The 26,732-nt window shown below is 41.0% G+C and overlaps 1 protein-coding gene, 1 long non-coding RNA gene and 1 other non-coding gene across 5 annotated transcripts in view; 1 reads left to right on the top strand and 2 right to left on the bottom strand.

Moving 5' to 3' along the window:
• Positions 1-1,224: 1,224 nt before the first annotated feature.
• LOC113938814 lies at positions 1,225-1,299 on the bottom strand. The gene has a single exon (XR_003525013.1). It is a non-coding gene; the product is annotated as a small nucleolar RNA SNORD59 (small nucleolar RNA).
• A 31-nt stretch (positions 1,300-1,330) lies between these two features.
• Positions 1,331-13,699, bottom strand: LOC113937200. Its single transcript, XR_003524537.1, has 3 exons — positions 13,556-13,699; positions 6,032-6,199; positions 1,331-2,344 (listed from the first exon to the last, which is right to left on the bottom strand). It is a non-coding gene; the product is annotated as an uncharacterized LOC113937200 (long non-coding RNA).
• Positions 12,915-26,732, top strand: part of MAP4K3 (mitogen-activated protein kinase kinase kinase kinase 3) — a 185,700-nt gene continuing 171,882 nt past the window's right edge. For 2 of the 3 annotated variants that reach the window (XM_027621089.2, XM_027621088.2), the window contains exon 1: positions 12,915-13,329. In XM_027621089.2, coding sequence (XP_027476890.1) covers positions 13,234-13,329 — 96 coding nt within the window. In that variant the 5' untranslated portion in view covers positions 12,915-13,233. The remainder of the gene's footprint in view (positions 13,330-26,732) is intronic. The other variant, XM_027621090.2, reaches the window with a different exon arrangement.

Raw genomic sequence — 26,732 nt, 5'->3', positions numbered from 1 at the left:
TCACTCAGATACAAATGACATAGAAATAGAGGAGGGTAAGAAGAGACATAATTCCCTGAGGTTTACTGTGGTGTTAAAAATGCAGTCATATATACAGATGTAGGTAAGTTTTAATTCAGAGAACTATATTTAGTGTTAGAGTACTTAGGCCAAAGAACCACAAGATAGTGGCCTGGTTTAATAAAATAGTACTAAGTTTCATAGGAAACTCCTCAGACACAACGTGGTAGCAGTTTTGACCTAGCAGCTCCTGCTTTTACTAAAAGTAGCTGTACTGATTCTTCAATTTATCTCATGCCTCAATACCCAACTTTTGGTTCTGAGGAGAGACAATGTAGTCCAGACCTCTTACCATTCCCTATGCTGTTTAGCTTTAATCCTGGACTAATATAGACCAACCTTTTACTCAGAGGTTTCAAGCAACCTGGTTGCCTCAAGTACCAAACACTTTTTACAAGAGGTACTAAGGATAAATTAGACTCAAAGTAATTTGTCTTTCTCCAAAACCCTTTTCTGATTCCACAGGGGGAACACCTTTTGTGTTTTAGTTTCCCTGGACCACCATTCCCATGTGTAGCCCAATAAATATGGGAATGAAGGCAGAATGATAACAAGGTGTTTTGTGTGTGGCTATGTAGCATATCGTAAGAGGAAATGTTTTTCCAAAATAATTTGTAAGTTTGGCCTGGGATCATCTGAGCACTGGAAATGATCTATAAAACAAGTCCATAGTCATAAAACAAAATTTTAAAATCTGCTTTTAGTCATAAGAGATTTTCCACACTTAATCATTCAAGAGCTGATTATCCAGAATGTGTAATATACAAACCCGTTATTTCTTTTTTTTCCCTTCTGCTGCCTGAGTTTTGGTCATTTCACAGCTCATTACTATTATCTCTCTGGGAAAATAAAAGCAAATGTAGCTCCAACTAGTATTTTCAATTTTCTATAGAAAGGTTTTGTAGGAAGGGTAATAATTATTAGTTTATGTATCACTTTTCATTACTAAGTATTTGGTTAGGCTCTACTGGGCATTGGGGAAGAATTTTAAAAGTTCAAGACATTGTCCCTGCTCTTAAGGCTCTTACAATATAATTGGAGAAACAAGGTTTGTGTACAATAAAGCCAAATATTAATGCAAGGCAATATATGTTTAAGCAACAACATGAAAGAATTCTGGTCATACAAACATAGTGTACAAGAGAATTTTATTATTTTTCTACTCTTTCTCAGTATCTAATATGTGGCTTAAGCATACTCAGAAGAATGAAAGTCATTTTGATAAAATCATCATAGAATAAAGAGAATTTTATAGACCTATAGAATTTTATAAAGCATAGTATAGACTGACAAGATTGTCACAGAAGTTCTCAATAAGGTAGTGAGACTTGAATTAAATATCAAAAAAATGGATGGAATTTCAACATGAGAAAAAGAAAAAAAAAGAAATTTCTGCACAAAGAAAAAAAAATCCCAGAATTCCAGGGTTGAAGACCCCTATATACTTTTAAATGAAATATTTCAAGTATATAGGGTATAGAAAATAATAATATGAACTCGCCTTTCCAACCAAATTTTGTCAAATATTTACTTTTTGCCATATTTGCCATATTTGGCTAAAGTCCTCTGCAAACTCTTGTCATTATCCTTCTTCAGCAGAGGTAACAACTATCCTGAATTTGGGAGTTATTATTACTGTGAATATTTTAAAATGTTTATCACACATAGGAAGATGTACTATTGTTTCATGGGTCTAAAGTTAATATAAATGATAGCATGCTTTATGTATCTCCTCTACTTTCTTGTGTTCACTAGATAGTCTATTTTTTGAGATTGATGCACATTATAGCTCCAGTTCTAGTTCATGTATTTTAACTACCATATAGTATTCCTCTGTGTGATCATACAACAATTTACTTAACCACTCTCAGGCTGATGAATATTTAGGTTGTTTCCAATTATTTTCCTGTTATACAGGATGCTTCACTGAATAATCATTTACATGTGTCCTTATGTATTTAAGGGAGAGTTTCTTGGATATATATAGCAAAGTGAAATTGTTAGATTGTAAGGTAAGGGCATCTTTTGTTTTCATAGATTTTGCCAAATTGCCTTCCAATGTAATTGTACCAATTTAATCTCCACTCAATAGCGCATAAGAGTTCCCATCTCTTCCTTGTCTTGCAATTCTGATGACTACATCACATGCATGAAACAGTCAGAGTGCCCTGGAACCGATTCTTCCTGTAAACTTGCTGTTTGTGTCAGTGATGCTCCGAGTTGGATCTTGTTATGAACCAGCCTGTCCCAGGCTTAGAGGAGATATCAATCCTCTCTGAGAGAACTGGAAAAAGTAAAGAAAGAATGGTGTAATGGCTGAGGATGGCATGCACATTTTCATCATTTTTATGTCCCCAATATATAGCACAACCTGAATCTCAGTAAGCAAGGCTCAGTAGATGTTCAATTGACTGGAACTAATCATTAATCCTGATCTGTTTCTGGCTTTCACTTCTCTAAGCTTCAATTTCCCCATCTGTAAATTATGGATGATAACAATTTAAGGAATCATTCCAAAGGTAACATAAGATATAAATGTGAAAACATACAGAAGCTCTAAAAAGCAATGTAAATTAAGTTATAAAAGATTTGAAAGCTGTTTCTGTGTCATGACTTCTTAGGATGAGCAGATAACATTTTTAGCAGTTCAGAACCATTGCCAAATTTCTCATTCGCATTCTTCTTGCGACCCTAATAAGTTCTGAGGTTCCCACACACTTCAGATTCTGCTCAGGATCACAGTAATTTTAAAAAGGTATTCCAACCTTTATTTACATTTATGGCTCTCAAAGAACATCAGAGGACCCCATTTATGGTTACGGAGCCCCCCTTGAGTTCCATTCTGTTTCCTCTAGTCTCACATATAACCTCCACACTCTTTCTCTAGAACCCAGTTTATTGGGCTTTTGGTCATCTCCCTTCTCCCTTTCTTCCAACACTTTAAAGGTTGACTTAGCTCCTTTCTGGCTAACTTATCCCCCTTCTCTTCTCACTTCTCCACTCCTGTCTCCACTCCCCTTACCTTAAATTCCACATCACAAATATAGCAAGCAAAGACAAGCTAGAAAGTACTGCCTGAGAGAAGAACAGATGTTCATACCTTAATAATCACCCCAGAACATAAGTTCTTGTTATTGAAGTCAGTAACACTAGTTTCATCTTGAATGTTTTAAAAATAAGGTTCACAAACATTTTCTGCTCCTTTTAAGTTATCCTTTTTTTTTAGAAGGAGTGTGCAGAGGGAGAGAGAGAGAATCTCAAGCAGGCCCTTTGCAGGGCTTGATCTCATGACCCCGAGATCATGACCTGAGCCAAAATCAAGAGTCCGATGCTTAACCCACTGAGCCACCCAGGTGCCCCTAAATGGTCCTTAAAAAAGAAGAAGAAGAAGAAGAAGAAGAAGAAGAAGAAGAAGAAGAAGAAGAAGAAGAAGAAGAAGAGAGAAAAACAGTTTGCTCACCACTGCTCTACACTCTCAGCCTTTTCTCTTGGAGATCCCATGATTCTACCATCTCTATTTCTATGACTCACATTTACACATCACGATGTAATTCCCTTTTGCACTTCCTAAATCTGTGACTGTCTTTGTGATGTCCCCTCCTTAAGGCCCTTCCATCTCCTCAAACCCAACATGCTTCAAAGTGAACTCACATTCATTCCAAATTTAGCTTTCCCTCAGGACTTCTATATTTCCATTTTTGGCATTTTAAGAGACATGTTTATTGTATTATCAGAAGCAGAAGAGAATGGAGCCAGAGAGCCTAATTAAAAGACTTGCACCACATAGCAGAAAACAGACCGCATTTAGATTTGCAGATACGGTGTTTTGGATTTATTTGGAATGGCTGAAGAGTGCTCTCTCTAGGTGAGAGGTAAACCCTAAATATTAGCATCAGCAACTTAAGAGTGTTATACTTTTTGGCATTAAAAGTTCATATGGGGGTGGGGGATGGGATAACTGGGTGATGGACATTAAGGAGGACACGAGTCATAATGAGCACTGGCTGTCATATAAGACGATGAATCACTGAAGTCTACCTCTGAAACTAATAATAAACTATATGTTAATTAATTGAATTTAAATTTAAAAAAATAAAGAAAAGTTTATATAAACATTTTCAGATATTGGTGCCCAGATAACTGTTTTGAGGTTAACACAGAAAAAGACTGCCTGTATGCGGTGCCACATTTATGCTTAAAAAAGTCTATTCACAAATTTCATATAGTGGCTTAACAGTTGGTAAATAAAATATAAAGCAGCAGGGAAGTGTTCATGAGTTTCCTTCTTTTTGTTATTCCATCAACTCATGTTTAAACTATTCTGATGGTATCAGATGCTTAGCTGGGAAAGTTCATACTACCAGATGAGTCCTGATTTAAATATATATATATTTTTAAAGTATCTTTAAACAACCCAGATGATCAGATTCCAGGCAGAAGTTTTGACTCTACTGCCGAGAAGAGACATACCTTGATCCAAGTGGGCTTTGCTATGAGCCCAGACCCAGCAAATCGATCCATCCCCTGGAGCAGTGATCTGGGTCAGTTTGAGATTTGGGTTATCTATACATCACCTTGAACTACGAGCAGGGAGTAAGGAATAATAGAAAACTCCTGGCATGTTATTTGAATTATTTAACAGAGCTTTTATTTCTATTTTTTGTTTGTTTTGATCAAGGAAACAAACCTTCAGTCCAGGTTTAAACCAAATTAGAGGATTTTTTTTTCCCCCAAAGTGATGAACTTCCTAGATCTTTAAGCAGATTGCTTTACTACAGGTTTTGTTGGGGGTAGGGGTTGGAGTCCTCCTAAGGGAGTAAGATTAACTAGAATAAGCTTCTTTTAAAAAAGGCCAGCAGGATAATACTCTGGGCAGTAATATACTCTGGAAACAGCGTGTATGCAACCACATTTGTTCTGGACCAACTAGATCTGGTCCAACAGTGACCTCACTGTATTTGGGAACGAAGGTACAGGGCAACACCGTTTAACTGGGGAGATCTAAGGGGAACTGTAGGCTAGATATTATATAAAAGGGAACCAGGCAAACACTATGCTCTAATCTATCATGTGATAAAAGATGAATATAATCAGAAGTTTCATCAATAAGATTATCTCAGCATCTCTTAGTCTCTTACCCAGCCTATATTCCACCTGTACTTCCTTGTAATCCTTTGATACTTTGTTGTCTATTTTTCACACAGCCTGCACCCCTCGAGGATTAGCTAAATCTAAAAAGATATCAGTTACCTGCAGTGCTAGCCAAAGAGCACCCCTTTGAAATCCTGGCTTCTCAAGAAGATTGGAAATTCTTGTCTTTCTAAACAAGGTTCTAGGCTTTTGTCTGACTTGTTTGTCTTTGCAAGATCTCACCTGGAAGCAATATTGGGTAGAGGTACTCTGTGCCCTGTTTTGTTCATGGTGTTGTTATATATGGCTCGGTGATGAGAAGATGATATCTGGTCTGATAAACTGTTGGCAAGGCAGGAACTTTACAGTAGGATGCATGAGACCAGGTTTCTTTCCCTGGCATTTTATGACAATGAGGGTTCAAGAGCACCTCTGATGATCTGATTCAGAGGGGAGCAAATATGGGTTTTGGAGATCTTTAAAATCAGGACCCAGGGGCCAGGTTGGACTTGAGAATTATATAATCTGAATGGCATTCCCTGATGTTGAACAGTACAGTGGCCCTGAGTTTTTGTGGCTATAAAAAAACTGAATCAAAGTTTAGGCTATAACAGAGTGTTCAAATAACAAGTAGTTATAATCTCCCTATAGTCAACATTGACCAGACTGCATTTGGAATACTGAACTCACTTCCTAGTGCCAGAGTTTAAAAAGATATTAACAAATTAAATGAGTTCATAGTCTGGATGAGATGTTGAAGAGGATCTGGGAGAATATAACTAAGAGGAGACACAATAGCAGAAGAGGCACTATGAACTTCAATGGTTAGATTAGCACTGACCTCCATAATGACAGATCTGATGAAACTTTTCTGTCTCCCTCCTCCTTAGTCTCTCTCTGGCATTTAACACAGCTTGGTCACTCTCTTAAAATTTCCTCCTTTGCTGCACTGATATCAATTATACTAGTTCAGCAGATGGCAAAATCGAATTCGAAGTGCAAGATGCACCTGTGAAGGATAAAGAGGAAAGGGAGAAAGAGTAAGAAAGAAGACTCTCAGACTGCAATGCTTGACTTAATACCTGTGAAAGAAGAGAAAGAAGGAAGAAGGACTGGGTAGGAAGAAGGACTGCAGGGAAGCTCTGAGACTAGCTCAGTGATGCCAGTGGGGTGTCCCAGAGCAAAGATTGCCCATTAGAGCAAATTGCATTGGGCAGGAATGGCTGGCTGTGCTCAGTCATTGGTTGGGAGCCTCTGGGGAGACTGAGACCTCTGCATGAATGCTGTGATGGATCCCAAAGGCATGGAGGCTAGAGGATGTCAGTGGTTCACACTCCTTACAGCACACGCTTCCTTGAAGGGAGTCCCAAGTAGTGCACTCCTGTGGCTCCCATACCATTCCATTTCCACATATCATATTGGATCCCACCTTCCTAGTCTCCTTTGCTAGATTCTCTGCCTTTGTTCACAGTCTAAATGTTGGGGGGTTTCTAGGAACCCATTTTCTGCCTATTCCATTTATTTTCCCTGTGAAAATTCATCTCAACCCACAATTCAAATACATGAGTGAATGTTGATGCTGAGGCCATATGTTAACTCAGACCATCATTTTCTCCTACCTGGACTGCTACAATGGTCTCTGAACTATTCTCCCAACTCATCTCCAGTCCTGCCACCTGACTCCAATTCATTCTCCATCTGCAGCTGGTGGAGTATTTCTAAGGCTCAAATGAGATCATGCTACTCCTGTGCTGAAAATCTACCAATAGCACCCTTTTGTTCGCAAGAAGAAATACAAATTATTTAATACAATTTATGTGCTCCTTAATGGACTGGTCCCTGCTTACCACACTAGCCTCATCTGTTATTCTCCTTAAACAGAACTACTTTCGTTTCTTTGAATGTAACCACTGTACCCTTTGTCTGGAGTATATATTCTTGCTCGGCTAATTCTCTACTTGTTAGCCTCTACTAGGCTAAGTCTCAGCCTAGAGGATCCTTCCTCTGTGAAGACTTCCATAACCTGCGAAGACTGGATTTGGTCCCCTCCTATGTGGCCCCAGAAGCTATGTGAAAAAGAGCAGGTGGACTCTTGGTTGTGCATCTAAAGAGGGCCATGAACCCCACTCGGGTGCCAAGCATTGGAAATAAGAGGGATGATATTTTACATATCAGAACTTGTCTCAGGGAATATTCTATATGAGATAGAAAGGACTACTATGATAAATGGTTTGGTGTGGGTGACAGTTCTCTCAAGGACATGATAGGCAAACATTCTCAATGCAGTCACTCCCATCCCCCACCCCAGCCCAACCCTAGACATTTGGAAATATGTGTGGCTATTTTTGTGGCTGATGTCAGTGTGGCTGGGAGCAGTATTGAAACAGAGGACAGTCCCACACAAGGAAGAATTGTCCTACCCAAAATGCTAATAAAACCTCCATTGAGAAACACTGTGCTGGGACATATGCAAATCTGGGAGCAGAACTGAATTGCTCAGAATATCAGTGTGGAAAGCTGAAAGCTGACACCTGAGGACATCCATCTCCACCTACTCCCCATGCAGAGCTCCACCTTACCTGTAAATAAATGTTGAATACACGATTTAAAAATATATATTAAAAGAAAATTTAAAAATATATATTGGCGTGGGGTGCCTGGGTGGCTCAGTTGGTTGGGCGTCTGCCTTCGGCTTGGGTTGTGATCCCAGGATCCTGGGATCGAGTCCCGAATTGGGCTCCCTCCTTGGCGGGGAGCCTGCTTCTCCCTCTCCCCTGCTCATGCTCTCTCTCATTCTCGTTCTCTCTCTCTCTCAAATAAATAAATAAAAAATATTTTTAAAAATTTAAATATATATATATATATATATATTGGCTTGAAAAAGAGCCAAGTTATTAGCCTATGCAGCACCTAGTATCTCCTCTGGCTCTTCTTTCCCGCACCTCAGTACTTATCTCCTTGTAAGGGAATTATCTGAGAATTTGTCTGTAGCCCAACTTGAATTCAGGGACCATGCCCTGTTGCACTGTTATAACCTAATATAGTGTTTGGCACATAATAGATAATAAATATTCCTAAACTATGACCCTCAAAATTTAAAAATTAGCCCTGACATCTTTTCTAAGTTTCAACTCTGTTTTTTGTCACTAATTTTACATTTCTAGTTGAGCGTCTCAACCTTAACAGATATGAAACAATCATTTACTTTGACCCAACGCTAAAACCTTCCCCCAAATAACCCTAACACCTCCTACTACGGAAAATGCTCTCACCCTCTTGGGACCTTCCCATTGTCTAAGCCTATATGTTGCCCATTGTTTGCCTTCTTCCTCACTCCACCAAACCTTCAATTCCACCTTCTAATGATTTTTGTGTTCTTTCTCTTCTCTCTGTCCTCAGCATCCCTGGCCTTAAATCAGGTTCTCTTACATATGTTATTGCATTTGTTTCCTAAATAATATCTCTATTCCCATCCCCGTGACTGTCACACTTTAAAACATTCTAAAATAGGGGGATGGAAGATTGGGTTAAATAGGTGATGGGGTAAGGAGTATACTTGTGATGAGCATCGAGCGATGTATGGAATGGTTGAATCACTATATTGTACACCTAAAACCAATATAACACTAAAAAAATAGTTACACCAAAATAAGTTAAAAAATAAATTCTAAAATATACTCAGAATAATAGTAATTAATACTTGTGGGATTGTTGTGGTCTAGGCGCTGCTGACTTTAACATGTATTTTATTTATTTTTAAGGATTTATTCATTTGAGAGAGAGGGAAAGAGAACAGGAGAGGGGGAGGGGCAGAGGGAGAGATTCTCAAGCCGACTTCCTGCTGAGGGCAGAGCCTGACAACAGGGCTTGATCCCACAACCCATGAGATCATGACCTGAGCTGAAACCAAGAGTTGGATGCTTAACCAACTGAGCCACCCAGGCACCCCTTAACACGTATTTTAGTTTTGACTCCATAAGAGCCTCATTTTGAAATAACTTCCTAAGGTCGTTCAGTAGGGGACAGAGAGACAAGATATGAATCCTGGTAGCCTGGCTCAGAGCTGTGCTAGGCTAGGCTGTGTAACATGCTGGAACTCTGTCATTGTTGCACGTATGTCTGAGTCTGATTCTCTTCCTCTGGTAGATGGCCTGGTTGTAGGGTCTTTTTTGAGCTAAGGCTTGCTCAGTATTCCTTTCCCAGAGCTGTTGGCATACTGAAATGTGAGTGGTGATTATGAAGTCAGTAAGCCAAAGAAGTGGATCCAATGGGTGGTTAGACAAGAAGTCCTGAGGCTAAAACTGAGAGCTGGTACAGAGACTAAAGAAACCCTAAGCCATAGACCCATGAAGGATGGGCTAAGAGAAGGGTGGTCTGGATATACTGTCCATCTCAGCCTTTACCCACTCCCTACAGTGTGATGCTTACATGGGTGGGTGCTTCAAAGGGCTAGGGCTACATGGCCAGCCTGGAGTGTACAACCTCCCCTTCATTTCTCTGGCTAACTCCAACACATTCTTTAAGATTTAGCTTTAGCATCCTCCCTGTATCTTCCTGTCTGCATTCCTGCCCCTTTTCTGTGCTTCTCACAGTTTTGTGAGACTGTAAACTCCCTGATGGCAGACACTGTGGTTTTCTTTTCTGTATTCTATACCATTAGAATCTAATAATCGTTGAGTCTAAATGCATGGCAAGGAGGCAGATTTTGGCTTAGCATAAGAGAAATTTTATTTTTTTAAAAGATTTTATTTCTTTATTTGAGATAGAGAGGGAGAGAGAGCACACAAGCAGGGAGGAGGGGCAGAGGGACAGGGAGAAGCAGACTCCCCACTGAGCAGACTCCCCAGCCCAATGTGGCACTGGATCCCAGGACCCTGGGATCATGACCTGAGCTGGAGGCAGATGCTTAACTGACTGAGCCACCCAGGTGCCCCTGCATAAGAGAAAATTTAAAAAGTATACTATAAAGCAGAGCATAGATTAAGGGTTAAGAGTCTGGCCTTCTGGGGCACCTGGGTGGCTCAGTCAGTTAAGCCTTGGGCTCAGGTCATGATCTCAGGGTCCTGGGATTGAGCTCTGCGGCAGGCTCCCTGCTCAGTGGGGCGTCTTCATCTCCCTCTGCCCCTCCCCCTTGTGCTCTCTCAGTCGCTCTCTCTAATAAACAAATTAAAAATCTTTTTAAAAAAAAAGTATCTGGCCTTTGTGTCTTACCTCTGTTCAAATTTCAGCTTTCTGTTACTTTGAGCCACCTTAATCTGCCTGTACCTCAAAAAATTATGATAATACCTATGTCATCAAGTTGTGAGAATTAAATGAGATAACACATGGAAAGTACTTGGCTCAGTTCCTGGCACCTTGTAGGCACTTGGGGATGTTAGATATTACTATTGTTTTTATTATTGTTATTATGATCACTCACTAGCACTATCTCATAATGCGGTGGGTTTCTTTTGGAAGCAGTGAGTTTCCTTTTTCTGAAGGTATTCAAGTAGCAATAAATTCAGGAGAGATGCTGTAGAAGCAGTTCTTGAACTGAAAAGATTAGATGACTTCTAAGGATGCTTCTAATCATAGAAGAGGGAAGCTATTTCTCGGATTCAAAGAAGTGTGATCATTAGTGTTACTTCCAGCAAAGTTGAGGAGCATTGGAAGAGGAAAAACAAACACATCAGATTTGGCATCTGCATGTATATATTACAAAGAACAAAATATTTTATTCTTTGTGAGCAGTTAATTGCAAAAGCCCTTTTATTTACGTTGTAACCCATATGGCAAATCAGGCCCTTACATGAAAATCAATCCTTTTTCAAAAGGAATAGCTTGGTCCTGCCAAAATCGAACAAACAAAACCTTAAAGACCATTTCAGCCCTACTGAAATGTCTTTTCCCTTTGAAAGAAGTCTATTAGTGATGCAAATATAAAGTTATCTGCACAGATGATAATCCTAGCAAACAAGACAGTGCTGAGAATTTGGCTTTCCAGAATTAAAAAGGCAGAGAAAGAGAGCAGAACTGATTCCTATTTGGGATAGTTTATTAGGTCTGCTATCTGAATCCTGGACTAATTATTCTCATGTTTGGCTTAAAGAGGCCAAACAATTCTCCAAATGTGTACAAGTTGAAGAAAGGCCTGCAGTCTGGGTCCCCAGCAAGTGCCCTAAACAGGCAAAAGCAGGAATGGAATAACATTTATATTCAGGAGTTTAATTCTCAAGATATCAGAGCCTTAAGGTGAGATCTAGCTAGAAGAAATCCAGTGATAAGCACTCACATGGTAGTAATTTACATGATATGCACATATTACTGATGCTTTAATTAAAAATTAGACAATTGGAGGCTACTTATATCGGTGAAGAGATGGTCATTTTCCAACATCTTCTAGTCAATAGATACTCAGAAAAACAACTTCTTTGAGAACTTAATAAATATGCAATCTTACTGTAGGCAAAAGGATTGAAAAGATAAAAATGTATGAGGCAGTTAACTATAAGTAGCTTGACTATTATTTGATTATACTTATTTTATCCTTAAATTTGATAAGACCTAGTTTCTCAGGAGTCACCAGGCATTAGGGAGCACTGGTGGTCAGAAGGTGTGGTGCCTTCTGGTTATTAGGAAGGCATTTCTGAAGCAAAACTCAAGGTGCTATCGTCCAAGTGGCCATCACCTACTTGATTAAAGCTTTTGGAAATGCCTAGTGGGCAGTTTATTGAGTACAGAAAATTAACACTCCACATGCTTTCTTGGACAGGTATTAACAGTTTAGCTGGTGTCCACATAGATTGGACGTAATGCTCACAATCTGGGTCTCACGCAGGGTGGGGCTTTGGGTAAACTAAAGAGCTTCCGCCACATCATGTGTTTACGTTTCAGGTGCAGGATGGATCTTGTTCATGCTCCACCCTCCACCACCTCTCCTTTGCAAGGTTGCTCCACAGCTTGCACTGTCCTCGCCCGGGTCTTTGATAATCCCGCGTCTCTGGAGAAGGTCAATCACTGCTTCAGTTCTAGACTCGGCCTGCTTCCCACGCCCTCCACGCGGGCTGGTGGGCGGCCGCTCAGCATGTTTTTCCCCCCAGAGCTTCCCACGCCCTATCCACTCCACACGCCTCCTGGTCGCCCTCCAGGCCTGCCCTCTTTTGCACCGCAGCAGGCCAGCTCCAAGGACCCCGAGTGTCCGGTGTCAAACCTAGCACGGTTCACTTTTCTCAGGGGCTTTCCTCAGGGCCACCCCTTCCCCGCAGTCTCAGAAAAGTCTCTGGTACTCGGCTGTGTCCTATGTGTAGGTGCTTCTAAAAATAAGTTGGGGACACTGGCTGTCTTGCAAATTAAAACTATACTACCTGCTTAGGGTTGGGAGGTAATACAGCAACGTCAAACTTTGCCGTTCGGGGAATCAGAAGCGAATACGAGCTACTTTCTTCCCTCATCCTCAGACCCCCCTGGACCCCCCCTGTGGCCCCCGGGGCAGTCACGCCCTCCCAGCAAGCCTTGCCCGCTGTCAAGAAGCGCAGGTTGGCGGCCCGGGAACGCGGCGCGAGTTCGGGGTCAGGCGCTGCGGGGCCGCCCGCCCACACCCGGCAGGCGCGCGGAGCCGGAGCGCGCACGGGGCCGCACGCGCGCGGGGCCGAAGAGCGCTCCCTCCGGGATCGCGGCTGCGCAGTCGGGCCGGAGCCGGGAAAAGGGGAGGGAGGGTGGAGGAGCCGGAGTAAGGGGAGGGGGAGGAGCAGCGAAGGCGGAAGCCATGTTGGAGTTGCACCCCGAGCGAGGGGCTGCGAGCGTTCTCCTCTCCTTGTGGGTGTGACCCGGGTTTGGCGCGGCGGCGGGCGACGGGCTGCGGGGGCGGGGACGGTTAGCCCGGGCGGCGGCGGCGGCGGCGGCGGCGGCGTGAGAGGAGCGGCGGCGGCGGCCGCAGCGTGGAGCCGGGTGATTGTGACCGCCGGGGGAGCAGGGGGCCGGCCGCGGCTCCCACTCTCCGTGTGGCCCCCTGAGCGCCCCCCCTCCCCTGCCCGGGAGGGAGGCGGGGGGCACCCGGGGCCCGCCATGAACCCCGGCTTCGATCTGTCCCGCCGGAATCCGCAGGAGGACTTCGAGCTGATTCAGCGCATCGGCAGCGGCACCTACGGCGACGTCTACAAGGTAAGGGCGAGGGGCCGCGCGCCGCCGAGGCCGCGGGGGTCAGGACCCGCCGCGGGGAGGGCGGGGGGGCGCCGCCGTCGTCTGTGCGCCCGCGTCCGCGCTGCTCCTCCGCGGGAGACGCGGGCGCCCGGGAGCTGAGGAGGAGGAGGAGCGGGCGCCCGGGGCTCCGCTGCCCTGGAACGAACAAAGGGCCAAACGGGTAACCCCGAGACGTCGGAGCCCTTACCTGAGCGCTCCCCTTGGACGCGCGGTGCCCGGGAAGGGCTGGACGTGCGGAGAGGGTCTGGCTGTTTGTTGCATTGGCAGGGTCAGTGCGACGAAGCAGACGGCGGGGCTTTGGCGTATGTCAAACCTGTGTCCGTCAGACGGACCTGGGACGGCCCGCTGTAGGTTTGGCACTGCTGCCCACCGGGCCCGGCGGTAGTTACTACCCTGGGCAGCCTCCACCCACAGCCCCCCAACCTTTCGCCTCTCAGCATCCGCGTACCGTTTTCTTTTAATTTTCCGAATAATGACTTTCGTTTGGAAAAGAAGTCTGGTCAGTATAATTTTTTTTTTTCCTGTGTCGGAGGAAAAAGCAACTTTGTTTTCTCCTAATCGAATTGGACTGTGATGCCTCATTAAACTTAGCTTTTGTCAGTGACACATAAAATGCGGCCTTTTTTTTTTTTTTTTAAGCGAATTGAATACTCAGTAAAGGTACTGGTTTGACGAGGTTAGAATTCCAAGTCCATTAGTAGTGCAGCATTCCTGTTGTAGAGGGGACCCCTTCTAAGCGTGGGAGATAAATCACTCTTCCCTGGCCAGCTCCACTCTTGGCCTCGGAGAGACTGCCAAGAAGCGGATAGTGCCAAATGTGGCCGCAGTCTTGATTTAGTTGTGTATCTTCTTACTGATGACTGAAGTGGAACTCCTCCTGTTTCACATAACATCTGCATCACATAACATCTGAGGATGCACAATTTTGCTTTGGAAAGTTTCGTTCTAACTAAACTTTTTGCCCATGTTTAAGCAATAGGTTTTTGCTTTTACTTGAGTGTCTGTACCACGGATGGTGACTCCCAGTGCAGCCAGGATTCTGCATTAGTCTTGTTTTGCGGATGATTTGCTGTCTGTCATCGTTTGTATCCTCAGGTTTTCCCATAAGATAACACGGGTGTTTTGCGTACACCTATTAGTATAAGGTACTGGACATCTAAGCACTTGGGTTGTAGCAGGAAAAGGTAGACATATTCCTAAGTCTTACTTGGAGTTTATATTTTGGGGGGGGGCGCGGCGCAAGAGGAACACTAAACAACCACTTAGATTATTTTATTGCAGTTTTATATTGTGCTGCCCAGGAGAAAAGAGGATTAGGATTAGGGTTATGAGAGCATGTCACAGGAGGACCTGATCTCCTTTTGGGAGTCAGAGGCAGTGGGGAGAGAAGATTATGCCAGATAGAGGGAGCATCATCTGTGAAGGCTGTGAGGCCCCAAGGAACAGGGGTAAGGATTTGAAAGGCCTCAGTGGCTTGAGCAGCCAGAGAAAGAGAATGGCCCTAGATCATACAGGCCTCTTAGGTCTTTAAGGAGGACAGGTTTTTCTTTAGGACCATGGGGAGCCATTGTAGGGTTTTACGTAGAGGAGTAAAATTAGATTTAAAAGATCTACCTGTCCTGCAGTGTAGATTGGAGGGGAAAGAACAGTTAGGCAGCCATTGCAGTAGTCCAGGTAGGAATAACCATTGCTGTGTTTTGGAATTGGTGGTGATTATGAAAGTCGAAGTAAATGGATCCAAGGAGATTAGAAGTGTTAGGGGAGTCTAGTTATATTCAGTTGAAAAGTTAACTAAAACTTTACTAGTGTGTAAATCTTAGGTGGCAGTGTGTATAGTAAGTTCTTTTCGAGTTCTTTACAAAAATAATTGGCCGTGTATTTACTATATTTAGAAGAAACAGCTGGTAGTTAAGCCACATGATTAAAAAGTAAAAAAATTAAGGCCTATAATTTCCTAAATACATCTAAGTGCTATACAGGTATAAGTTGATTACTCTTGTCATCTGTTTAAAGTAATAATAATGAGAACTAACATTTATGGAGTGCTTATTATTTGCTAGGCACTGCTCTGAGGTTTTTCCATGTATTCATTTACTTACTCCTTACAGCAACTCCATGAAATAGGAGCTGTTATTAACTCCATTTTGCATTTGAGGAAATTGAGGCACAAGGAAGTTGTAGTAACTTGCCAAAGTTGGTAAGTGGCAAAGCCACAGTTTGAACCTTACCCTTTAGAGACTGCATTCTTTTTTTATTTTATTTGTTTGAGAGACACCACTAGCAGGGGGAGGTGGAGAGGAAGAGGGACAAGCAGACTCCCGGCTGAGAGGGGAGCCCCATGTGGACTCAGTCCCAGGGCTCTGAGATCGTGACCTGATGCTGAAGTCAGAGGCTTAACTGACTGAGCCACCCAGGCGCCTGGAGACTTCATTCTTAAAGATAGCACTACTGCTTCTATAAAGATAGGATATGGGCATATAACGTATGACTGAATTTCCAGTGGAGAAATTAAGGCACACGTTTAGTTCAGCATGTGAATTGTAGCCATACTCTGTGTTAGAGTGGATCTTTAAGCAGTAGTTGGAATACCTAACTCCTGCTGTGCAGCCAGGCCTCATTGTTTTTGTAGAGTCTGCCAAATGGACATCAGATAATAGATGCTGATCCCCGCCTGCCAGCCTCTTCCCATACCAGGGGCCCAAAGCCGAGAAACTCCATGTGGTTTTGGCATCATACCCCCTGCTTGCTAAATAACCCAAAGCTTAAGCTGTTTGTATTTTTGTCTGTAATCATGTCCATGTATAAAGATAATGGATTTTTTTGTATTTGTTTTGCTGTTTTAGATTTTTCTTATTTATACAAATTGTGTTGATTAGAGAGGAGTGCATTAGAGGGTTTGTTTTCAAAAGCCAGTATGTATAATTTGCTCCCTAATTTGTGTTTAGGTGCTAAAAATGGAGTGATCAGATTAAGTAAGTTAGACACCTAATTATTTATAGTCACTCTTAGAAGGTGGGTGTTTCAAGGGATTTTTATTTTAAAAACTGTATCCTACCCAGTGTAATAATATGCTTATTTAAGGTGACATGGTTTAGTTAAAAAGCACTGAAGTAGAGTATGGAAGATCTGGAATTTATTAGCTTTGTGGCCTCTCGGCTGTTTTGTTGTGAAGGTGTTATTATCATTGTATGCCCTTCTGTTTATGGTGTTAGATAAATGACTTGAGTTTTACTCAACTAGTAGGTTTTCATGTTTTCAAGGCTAAAAAATACAAGTATACATTTTCTCTGCACTGTCTTAAAGTACATGGAAAATACGGTTTTTAAAAAAGTCATACTTTTAAATTTCCTGTAACTCTGTGGCCTTCATCTGTGTGATGAAGTTTGTAGCCGGGATTACCTAGGGACCTAGGAGTTGACAACTAGAGAGCTCGGTGGTTGGGCCTCAGGAGGCCCGTGAAGCCCTCTGAAATTAATAGTTTTAATGTTGTGTGTGTGTGTTTTTCTGTAGAGATGGCCTTATAGCATTCATTACATTGACAAAAAAAAGAATGAATCATCTCTAGGTTTGTCATTTCAAAGAGTTCTCTTGGAGAAATTTGGTAGTTCTATACCAGATCACATTATCAACATTAATAGGATTTTCACACACATTGTGCTGGTATTTAACAGGCAGTTTTTCAGTTGGATTTGCCTTATTCCTACCCCATGTCTTGATGTTTTTCTAGATTTATTGCTAGAGAGAAGCAGAAGATACTAAAACTGGAGATGGACTAAGGCAAGGATGTTTGAAAGACCAGTCTTATTACTGTGTATCTAAGGAAGTATCTTGTCTAGTCTCATGACTTCAGCTTGATCCCTGTGAACGACTCCCAGATGACTCCAGCTTGTGCTTCCTCCTGAGCTCTATAAGCCCATTGTCTACCTGACCTCTTCACAGACTACATCTACCTCCAAATGGGCCTTTCCTTGTATCCCACTTTTGTCCAAAGCTCCAGTTGTTGATAGTTTGCTAAGACTTGGGGCCTTGGAATCATCTTTTATTTTGGACAGGACTTCGTAGGCATTTCAGAATGTGGTGGGGATCCTCCAGGGTAAGCATTACTAGGAGTATACTGAAGATTGAGAAGTCATATGGTAAAGAAACCTGTTAAGTGTTGCTTAATCCAGCAAACTCCTAACTACTTGACTGTGGGATTCTTTTTCTTTGTAATACATATTGCTTGTCCTTAGAATTACTGTCTTGTAGAGAACATGCTTTGGAAATGTTGATACTGATTTTATCTATGTGTGTTTGGAAGCCATTCCCCATGAAGCAGAGGCTGCAATGTTGCTAAGCTCCAAAGCCATTCACATGGTAGTTTATGTAAACAGAGTCTCTATGAAAGCTGACAGGAAAAAAATGGAAGATTGGGCAGTGAAATCAGGAAATTAATTTGTTCAAGCATTTAGTGAATTATGTTGGCTTATTTGTAGTTCTGTATCTTTCAAGGTGTTCTGATTTGTATCATCAAAGACTAATTCTTTCATTATAGTCGGTGTTTATAAGACTGGAAAACTTGAGTTCTGAAACCTGACTTCTGTTGAGGAACATGAATACCTTAGGCATTTAGAAAAGAATAGCTGAAGGAAAATAAAGCATGATTGGGATTATGCTTATTTTTTACTTTCATGGAGGACAAAGTCTAGAGGGAAAATGGTCCTAAACTTCAGAAAGCGTGTTTGAGTATTTAACGTAAATTAAGGGGTTTTCCAGCATCAGTATTTATTCAAGATGGAAAGAGACAGTGGAACAGATTGTGGAATCATTTCTCTTGAGAGCTTTTAAAAAAAGAACAGGTTATCTGACTTTGATATGGATCTGATCCCCTAAAGGAAGTACTTACCTCCAAGATTTGATGTATATATGTATTTACTTGTGAAAGAACATCTAATACGTTGTTTTGCATGGAGAGTGAATAGTTGCTAGTTCTCTCTTGAGAGTACATTGAACAGCCATCCTACATTGAATAGCTATAATATGAAAGGAAATGTGTTAGGGACTATGAGTGGAGGAGCAAAAATGACAAGACTTGGCACTTGGTATTTATAGGGACATAAAATGTGTACCTACTTTTAGCTATCATAGTTTGAGATCAAAACCTTGTTGATATTTTCTTTTCTAGCATATTAACACTCTTACTGGCTGAGAGATTGTCTAGACATTCCATAATCTGGACAGCCGACCTCTCTGTAGCTTAGCAAAGTGGTTTAAGAGCTGGGCTCTGGAGTCAGACTGCCTGGTTTCACCACCATTAGCCAATTACTTTAATCCTTTCCTCTGTGCCTTAGTTTACTCAGCTGTAAAGAAGAAATGCTTAGAATAGTATTTAGGACTGTGCCTGACACACAATACTCTGTAATCATTAATTGCTCTAGTATCACTTATTATTATATATTTCTCCTGCTACTGTCCTAACATACCTTGCTTCTCACGCTCCTGCCTCAGGGTTTTTTTGCTTGGTGTTCTGCCTTCCCCCAATAGCTGTATGGTTTGCTTCTTCATTTCCCTTGGGTCTCAGCTCAAGTGTCACCTTTAAATGTTTGTTCCTTACCACCCTATAGGAAACAGCACCCTACTCTCACTTTCCATCTTTAGCAGGGATGGATCCAGATTTTGATAAAGTTTGGGGGGGCCCTCATTAAGTAAACAAATAAGAATAAAAAATTTGGTATGAAAGTTAATATTTATTTAGAATGAGAAAAGATGTCCCAACAAGATGCTCTAACCTTAGGGTCAGGTCCTTTCCTTCTGAGGTTTCTTTAGGCATTTACTCAGAAATGCACTCATGAAATGCTCACTGTTAGCACTGGCTGCTACTGGTCACCTTCTGTGGCATTCTGCATGTCCCAGTAATTCCTAAGCACTCACAGGCCCATGTGAGTGGGGGAGGCTGAACTTTGAGTTCTGTTAGCTTTATAGAAAGTTTACCTCTGCTCTTTACCTAATTTTCATTTTTATTATGACATCTGTTGCCTTATATTTAGTTGTGTATTATCTTTCTCTTCCCACTATAGTGTAAATCCAGGAAGCTGGTGGTTTTGTTTTGTTCACTGCTGTGTTCTAGAGCCTAGAAGAGTACCTGGCGCATATTAGATTCTTGGTTCATATTTGTGGAATGAATGAATGAACTGACTTGAAGGGGACAAACCATATGCAACATGAGTTTAGAGAAAGAGGAGATCATTGTTTCTGGTTGGGAGAAATCATAGCAGGTTTTACAGAAAAGATGATGTATTGGGCTTGACCTAGAGTTCTGGCAGTAGTGGGTACAGAATGAATTAAGCACTGTGGATTATTATTAGGCCTAAACTAAATCAGTAGGCTTAATGTGTCTTTTGCATATTAAGTGATGGTCCTACCTATTAGTGCATATGAAGATATTCTGTCATTTTAAACTAAAGACCTTTAGTGACTAGTGAATATATGTAGCTGTTACATACTGGTTTTATTTTGTTTTTTTGTGTGTGTGTGTTTTGTTTCTATCAGAATTGGGCTTTTAGGAAAGGATTTTGTTCAGTACCAAAAGGCCCTATATTCAAGAGATGAGAACATGTTTGTTTTCTGCTTTAGTTTTGTTTTTTAGTCTTTTTTGTTCTGGAAGATGCCACGTTTCAGAGTTCCAGGCTGCCTTGACCTGAGATTATAGGTTTGGATTCCTAGTGTGACAATGTGTTTTTTACCTTAGTCCTTAAATGCTGTGGAAGAATTTTAGATTTGACTATGAATTTTAGTCATGTTCAAATAAGATATTTATTTTGTTTGATTAAAGTCTTGTTAGAAGGTTGAGATGGTCATCCCCCCTCTCCTGGTCAAAGAATCTTCCTACATTTCCTGTAGACTAAAGTACAGACTTGTAAGCCTAACATTCAAAGAACTGTATTTTTTGCCCCCCCCCCCCCCCCCCCCCCCGGCCCTTCAGAACGAGTTAAGTTTAGGTAGCTGGGAGGGGACAGAAAGAGAGAGAAAGTAGGCAGAGAAGGGAATGGGGATGTTGGTATTCCCAGGAATGTGTAACTACAGGGGTGGATAAAGGCTTGGGGACTAACACAGAAGGCTTGTGTTGGGGAGCATGGAGAAAGAAGATTTGCTAGATAAGGTAGGGCCAATTTATAAACTTGGAAGCTAGATAAAGTCATTTAGCTATGAAGTGGTAGGATATTGGGAGCTTTAAAGGTTTCTGTACAGGAGTAGTGTTGAAAGTGCTCAGGATTATTCTGACAGTCATGATGAGAATGGATCAGAGAGGAAAGATGGAAATACCTGCTAAGTAGAATCTGCGATTCTCAAATTTTTGGTTTCAGAGGCCCTTTATGCCATTGAGAACCCCAAGATTGTGTATGCTAGTTATATCTATTGCTATTGACTCTATTAGCGGTTACACCTGAGAAGTTTAATACTTGGTTAAATAGAAGACAGATTCTCAATTCTATTTTTTTTTTAAGATTTTATTTATTTATTTGTCCGGGGGGAGAGAGAGAGAGAGTGCGTGCGCCCAGGTGCACAAGCAGGGGAAGTGGCAGGCAGAGGGAAAAGCAGGGCCCCTGCTGAGCAAGGAGCCCCATGCAGGACTTGATCCCAGGATGCTAGGATCATAACCTGAGCCAAAGGCCGACTCTTAACTGATTGAGCCACCCAGGTTCCCCATCATTACTTCATTTTCAATAAAATGTCAGCATGAATAACCAGTTTGCCAGTTCTTTCAAATAAAAATGGTGTTCTGTGGGGCGCCTGAGTGGCTCAGTTGGTTAAAAATGGTGTTCTGTGGAAAAAGTGGCTAGTTTAGTTTGCAACTCAAAATCACACATGCTGTTCTTTGAGCCAACCATTGTGCTTTGGTATGCAATGGAAGTGTTTTATGTATTTCATCAAATAGAATATAAAAGTGACTTGTATTAAGGGTTAGGAGTTAATAAAATTAATAATGTTTATGCTTCAGTAAGGAAATTCTTCAGTGAAACTGGCTTTTTTTTTTTCCTTTTGAGTGCATGGCAGTGAAGAATGCAGTGATTGGTGGTACATTGTGGGGCCACTGCTTTGATTGGTGCCAAGGCACCAGCAGTTTTATCACCATTGCTTTTGTTCTGCTGTGCAAATGTCAACACAGTAAAAGGGGGCAAATAACACTTTCATATTGTTATGAAAATCATTTTGACCTTTCAAAGCCTCAAGAAAGAATTCTAGGGGCTCTCAAGGATTCATAGAATTGTGCTAGAGTATGTGGAGTAAGCGAAGGGTGAGGTAAGTGATGATGGAGCAAACAAAGTGAAAAGTAGTAAAGAATGAAAAGGAATTGATGAGAAGCATCTTGAAGAAACATTTGATGGGGCTTTGTGAAGAAATATGAGGATGGAGAAAGATGATTTGAAAAGGACTTCAAAATTTTAAGTCCGACTGAGGATCACATAAGATATTGGTTCAAATACATTTGTAGTGGGGAGAATGATGTCATTTACAAAGACAGTAAAGTTGAGAGGGAGGAGCTATGGTGGAAGTTAGGACATGAGAAAATAGATACCTGTGAGATTTCGTTTCATTATTTTCTTGCAGTAATTTCTCTAAAGAAACACTAATAGTGACTTTTCCATTTTCTGTGGAGTGTAACGATTCTTTAGCAGTGTCTTTAGGACTAATGGAAATTGATAAGGGTCAGTACCTTTCTCCCAGCTCTTACTGACGGATTACTAGAAGACCTGCAAAGATGTCTTCCTGTCGAACAGTGCTACAGATCTGGAGGGTAATGATGTAAGAATTAGTGAGTGGAACAGTAGAATATGGGCTAGATATTTTTAAAAGATGGGCGTACATTTTTTAAAAGATGTATTTATTTTTTAGAGAGAGAAAGAGAGAGCACATAGCAGGGAGGGGCAGAGGGAAAGGAAGAGTGTCTCAAACAGACTTATTTGGATGGTATTCGGTGCATTTTCCCCTCTTTCTCCATCCGACCAAGAGTTGGATGCTAAACTGAATGCACCACCCAGGCGCCCCTATCGTGACATATAGTTTTAAAATCTTCTTGTTTTGTTCTTATTATGACATATATTATGTGTACATATATGTTTTTAAATAATAATAATTAATAATTTAAAAAATAATGATCTAACTCCCAAGAGATAAGTACTGAGTATTTTGATGTATTTTTTTCTGTTTTTTTTATAGACAAATATTTTATAAAGCTTGTATGCTGTTATATATTTCTAAGATAAAATTACAGTTTACTTACAGGGAAATGTATAGATCTTGTTTCAATTAGAAGAGTTTTGACATACATAAAACTGTGTAACCCACACCCTTATTAAGATACAACATTTCTTGGGCGCCTGGGTGGCTTAGTTGGTTAAGTGACTGCCTTCTGCTCAGGTCATGATCCTGGAGTTCCAGGATCGAGTCCTACATCGGGCTCCCTGCTCATCGGGGAGTTTGCTTCTCCCTCTGACCCTCCCCCCCTCATGTGCTCTCTCTCTCTCTCTCTCTCTCAAATAAATAAATAAAATCTTAAAAAAAGATACATTTCCTTAACCTCAGAGAGTTCCCTCATGCCCCTTCCCAGTCAGTCTCACACCCCTCTCCCCCATAGCAATCACTGTTCTGATTTGTCACGGTAAAAGCTCTTTTAGAACTTCATGTAAATGAATTACAAATGAATTGCCTTAGCACCTTTTACAATACATGTATGGGGATATTCTGACCTCTGTTTTGTTCTGTTGAGCCATGTGGCTGTACTTCTGCCAATGCATCACTGCCTTGCTTTATGGATAGTCTTGGATTCAGGTGGTGAGTCTTCCAACTCGGTTCTATTTTTTTCAAAATTGTTCCATTTATTTTAAGTCCTTTTTTTTTTTTAAAGATTTTATTTATTTATTCATGAGAGACAGAGGGAGAGAGAGAGAGAGAGAAGCAGAGGGAGAAGCAGGCTCCCAAGGAGCAGGGAGCCCGATGCGGGACTCGATCCCAGGACCCTGGGATCATGACCTGAGCCGAAGGCAGATGCTCAACCATCTGAGCCACCCAGGTGCCCCCTTTGTTTTTTTCCATATGAATTTTATTTTTATTTTTTTAAAGATTTTATTTTATTTTTATTTATTTGAGAGAGAGAGCACAAGACGGGGAAGGGTCTGAGGGAGAAGTAGACTCCCCGTTGAGCAGGGAGCCCAATGCAGGACTTGATCCTGGGACTCTGGGATCATGACCTGAGCTGAAGGCAGTCAGTTAACCAACTGAGCCACCCAGGCAGCCTCCATATGAGTTTTAGAATCACTTTTCAGATTATATAAAAATGTCTGCTGGGATTTTGAATGTTTTAACTTTTTATTTTGAAATAATTATAAACTCATAGAAAGTTGCAAAAAGCGTGCAGAGGTCTCCTATATACCGAACATCCAGCTTCCCCCAATAGTGACATCTTTATATATGACTGTAGTGCATTATCAAAACCAGGAGCTTGACTGCCACAGTGCAATTAACTAGACCTTAGATTTCACCACTTTTTCATGCTCTCACTCTCTTTTTTTTAATCTTTGTGCATAATTTTGTGACATTTTATCATGTAGATAGCCTGCTGGGTTTTATTGGGATTATGTAGGATTTGCAGCTCAGTTTGTGGAAGTTTGAGATCTTAACAGCATTGAGTCTTCTAATGTATGAATATGTTATTTCTCTCCATTTATTTAGATCTTTATCTTATCGATGTTTTGCTTTTCTTTTAACTTCTGAATTTTATTCTTAGCGTTTTCTTCTAATATTGTAGTAAAAGATAGTTATTATGTAATACTTATTCAAGATGGTGCAGTAATCAGAATGTGGGGCACATTTTCAGTTTTTATTAAAATCTTCTCCATATTAGTGATGTCTGACTTCCTTTCACTTGACTTGTACATTTTAGCTCTGAGTATGTGGACTCCTTTTAAAATTGGCAAATGTGAAAAGAAAAGAAAATGGGAAATGACTTAAATATCTGTTCACTTTAGCTTTCTTATCTAAAGATGAAAACAAAGTCTTTAAAAACCTGAGATATTTTTATATATGAGATATGTGTTTATGTGTGCATATTTTGCAGATTTCATATTTTTTGAACTTATTGAAGAAAAATAACTTAAAGTTTGCTTCATCCTTAAATGAATAATCAACACTGTGCCAGATTGTTTAGGAGATCTTAAAAAATTTCTTTATGATTTTGAGAAGTTTATGTTCAGATTGAAGAAACAAAATATGCCTAAATAGAACATTTAAGGAACATTTCTAAGGCAGGATTTTAACAAAAAAACGACATACTATAAATTCTACAGAAATTCAATTTAAAGGTAAGATCAGCTGGGGTTAGTCTGGTAAAGACTTCCTGGAAGAGCATATCTTGACTTAGGACTTAATGAAATATTGGGTTTGCATTTGTAAAGAACTGTGGAGGAAACAATTCCAAAAGAGAATTTTATATTTATAAAATATGGGTAAAGATACTGCTGTGGGGGGCGCCTGGGTGGCTCAGCTGGTTGATTTCAGCTTGGGTCATGGCCTCAGGGTTGTGGGATTGAGACCCGCATCAGGCTCCACACTCTGTGGAGTCTGCTTAAGATTCTCTTTCCACGGGGGGTGCCTGGGTGGCTCAGTCGGTTAAGCGGTTGCCTTCGGCTCAGGTCATGATCCCAGGGTCCTGGGATCGAGCCCCGCATCGGGCTCCCTGCTCCGCAGGAAGCCTGCTTCTCCCTCTCCCACTCCCCCTGCTTGTATTCCCTCTCTCGCTGTGTCTCTCTCTGTCAAATAAATAAATAAAATCTTTAAAAAAAAAAAGATTCTCTTTCCCCCGTTCTTCCCCCTGCATGTGCTCACACTGTCTCTCTTTCTCAAATAAACAAACAAATAAATAAGATCTCAAAAAAAAAAAAAAATACTGCTGTGGGACCAAAGTGGGCAGAGGTTAGAGCCAGCCATTCTGACAAAGAAAGGGTCCATATTAGGAAATGTGATGGATAATGTTTCAGATACCTAAAATACAGACAAATGAATGCCAACTGAAGAATATTAACTCATTTGATTTATAGTATAAAATTTTCCAAATTCATTAGGGCCAATCTTGTCTTTCTAACCTTAAGTCACTATTTGGATGTTATTCAGTGCATTTTCTTCTATTTCGTCCTCTTTCTCCTTTATTGAGTTAAAAGTTATACATTTTATTTTTACACTTTTGGTGGTTACCTTAAAGTTTGAACATGCATAATGTTAATCAATATCTCTGTTTTCGGGTTGCCTGAGTGGCTCAGTTGGTTAAATGTCTACCTTCAGCTCAGGTCATGATTCCAGGTCCTGGGATCAAGTTCCACACCCTCCTCCTTGCTCAGCAAGGACCTTGCTTCTCCCTCTCCCACTCCCCCTGCTTGTGTTCCCTCTTTCACTGTGTCTTGGTCAAATAAATAAATAAATAAAATAAAATCTTTTAAAAAATAATTTAAAAAATCTGTTTTCTTTCTGGTGAGTACATAGACTTCAGAATGCCTAATTCAATTGCCTCTTCCTTTTTGTGTTGTTTCTTATCTTGGTTTACATTGTTTTATATCTCCCTGATTAATGTTTATTAACATTATTTTATACAGACAGTTCTCCTTTACATTTACCCGTATGTGTTTTCAATTTCCTTGCTTACCATTGTGTCTTGGCATTGTACTCCTGCATTCTGGGTTCACTATTTCTCCTGGTGAGCATTATTTGGAAGGGTTCTATTTTTTCTTTCTGTCTTTCTTTTTTTATCTTCTTTCTCTGTTTCTTTCTATTTCAACTGAGGGACTGTGCAAGCTGAATTCAATCTTTTTTTTTTTCCTCTCGAAAACGTCATTATTGTGTCTTTACTTTCAAATCATAATTTAGCGTGGTATAGAACTCCCAAGTTGACAGTTAACTTTCTCTCAGAACTTTTATTTATTTATTTGACAGAGAGAGGCACAGCGAGAGAGGGAAAACAAGCAGGGGGGAGTGGGAGAGGGAGGAGCAGGCTTCCAGTGGAGCAGGGAGCCCCATGCGGGGCTCGATCCCAGGACCCTGGGACCATGACCTGAGCTGAAGGCAGACGCTTAATAACTGAGCCACCCAGGCGCCCCTCTCTCAGAACTTTGAAGATACTCTGTTGTCTTCTGGTTATCTGTTGCTGTTGCTAAGAGGTCTGTTGTCATAAAGTAAAATGATAAAAAAGAAGTCTGTTATCAATTGTTTCTTGTAGCTAATCTATTTTTTCTCTCTGATTGACTTTTAAAAAAAGCATACAGTAGGAGAGAGAGGATATTTCTTTATTTCACCATATCCCATAATGTCATGATTTTTCCAACTCTTTATTCTGTGTC

This window comes from Zalophus californianus, chromosome 8 (assembly GCF_009762305.2).
Source record: "Zalophus californianus isolate mZalCal1 chromosome 8, mZalCal1.pri.v2, whole genome shotgun sequence".
NCBI lineage: Eukaryota > Metazoa > Chordata > Mammalia > Carnivora > Otariidae > Zalophus > Zalophus californianus.
The sequence above is the reverse complement of the archived record's forward strand: the minus strand, read 5'-3'. Positions and strand labels throughout refer to the sequence as shown.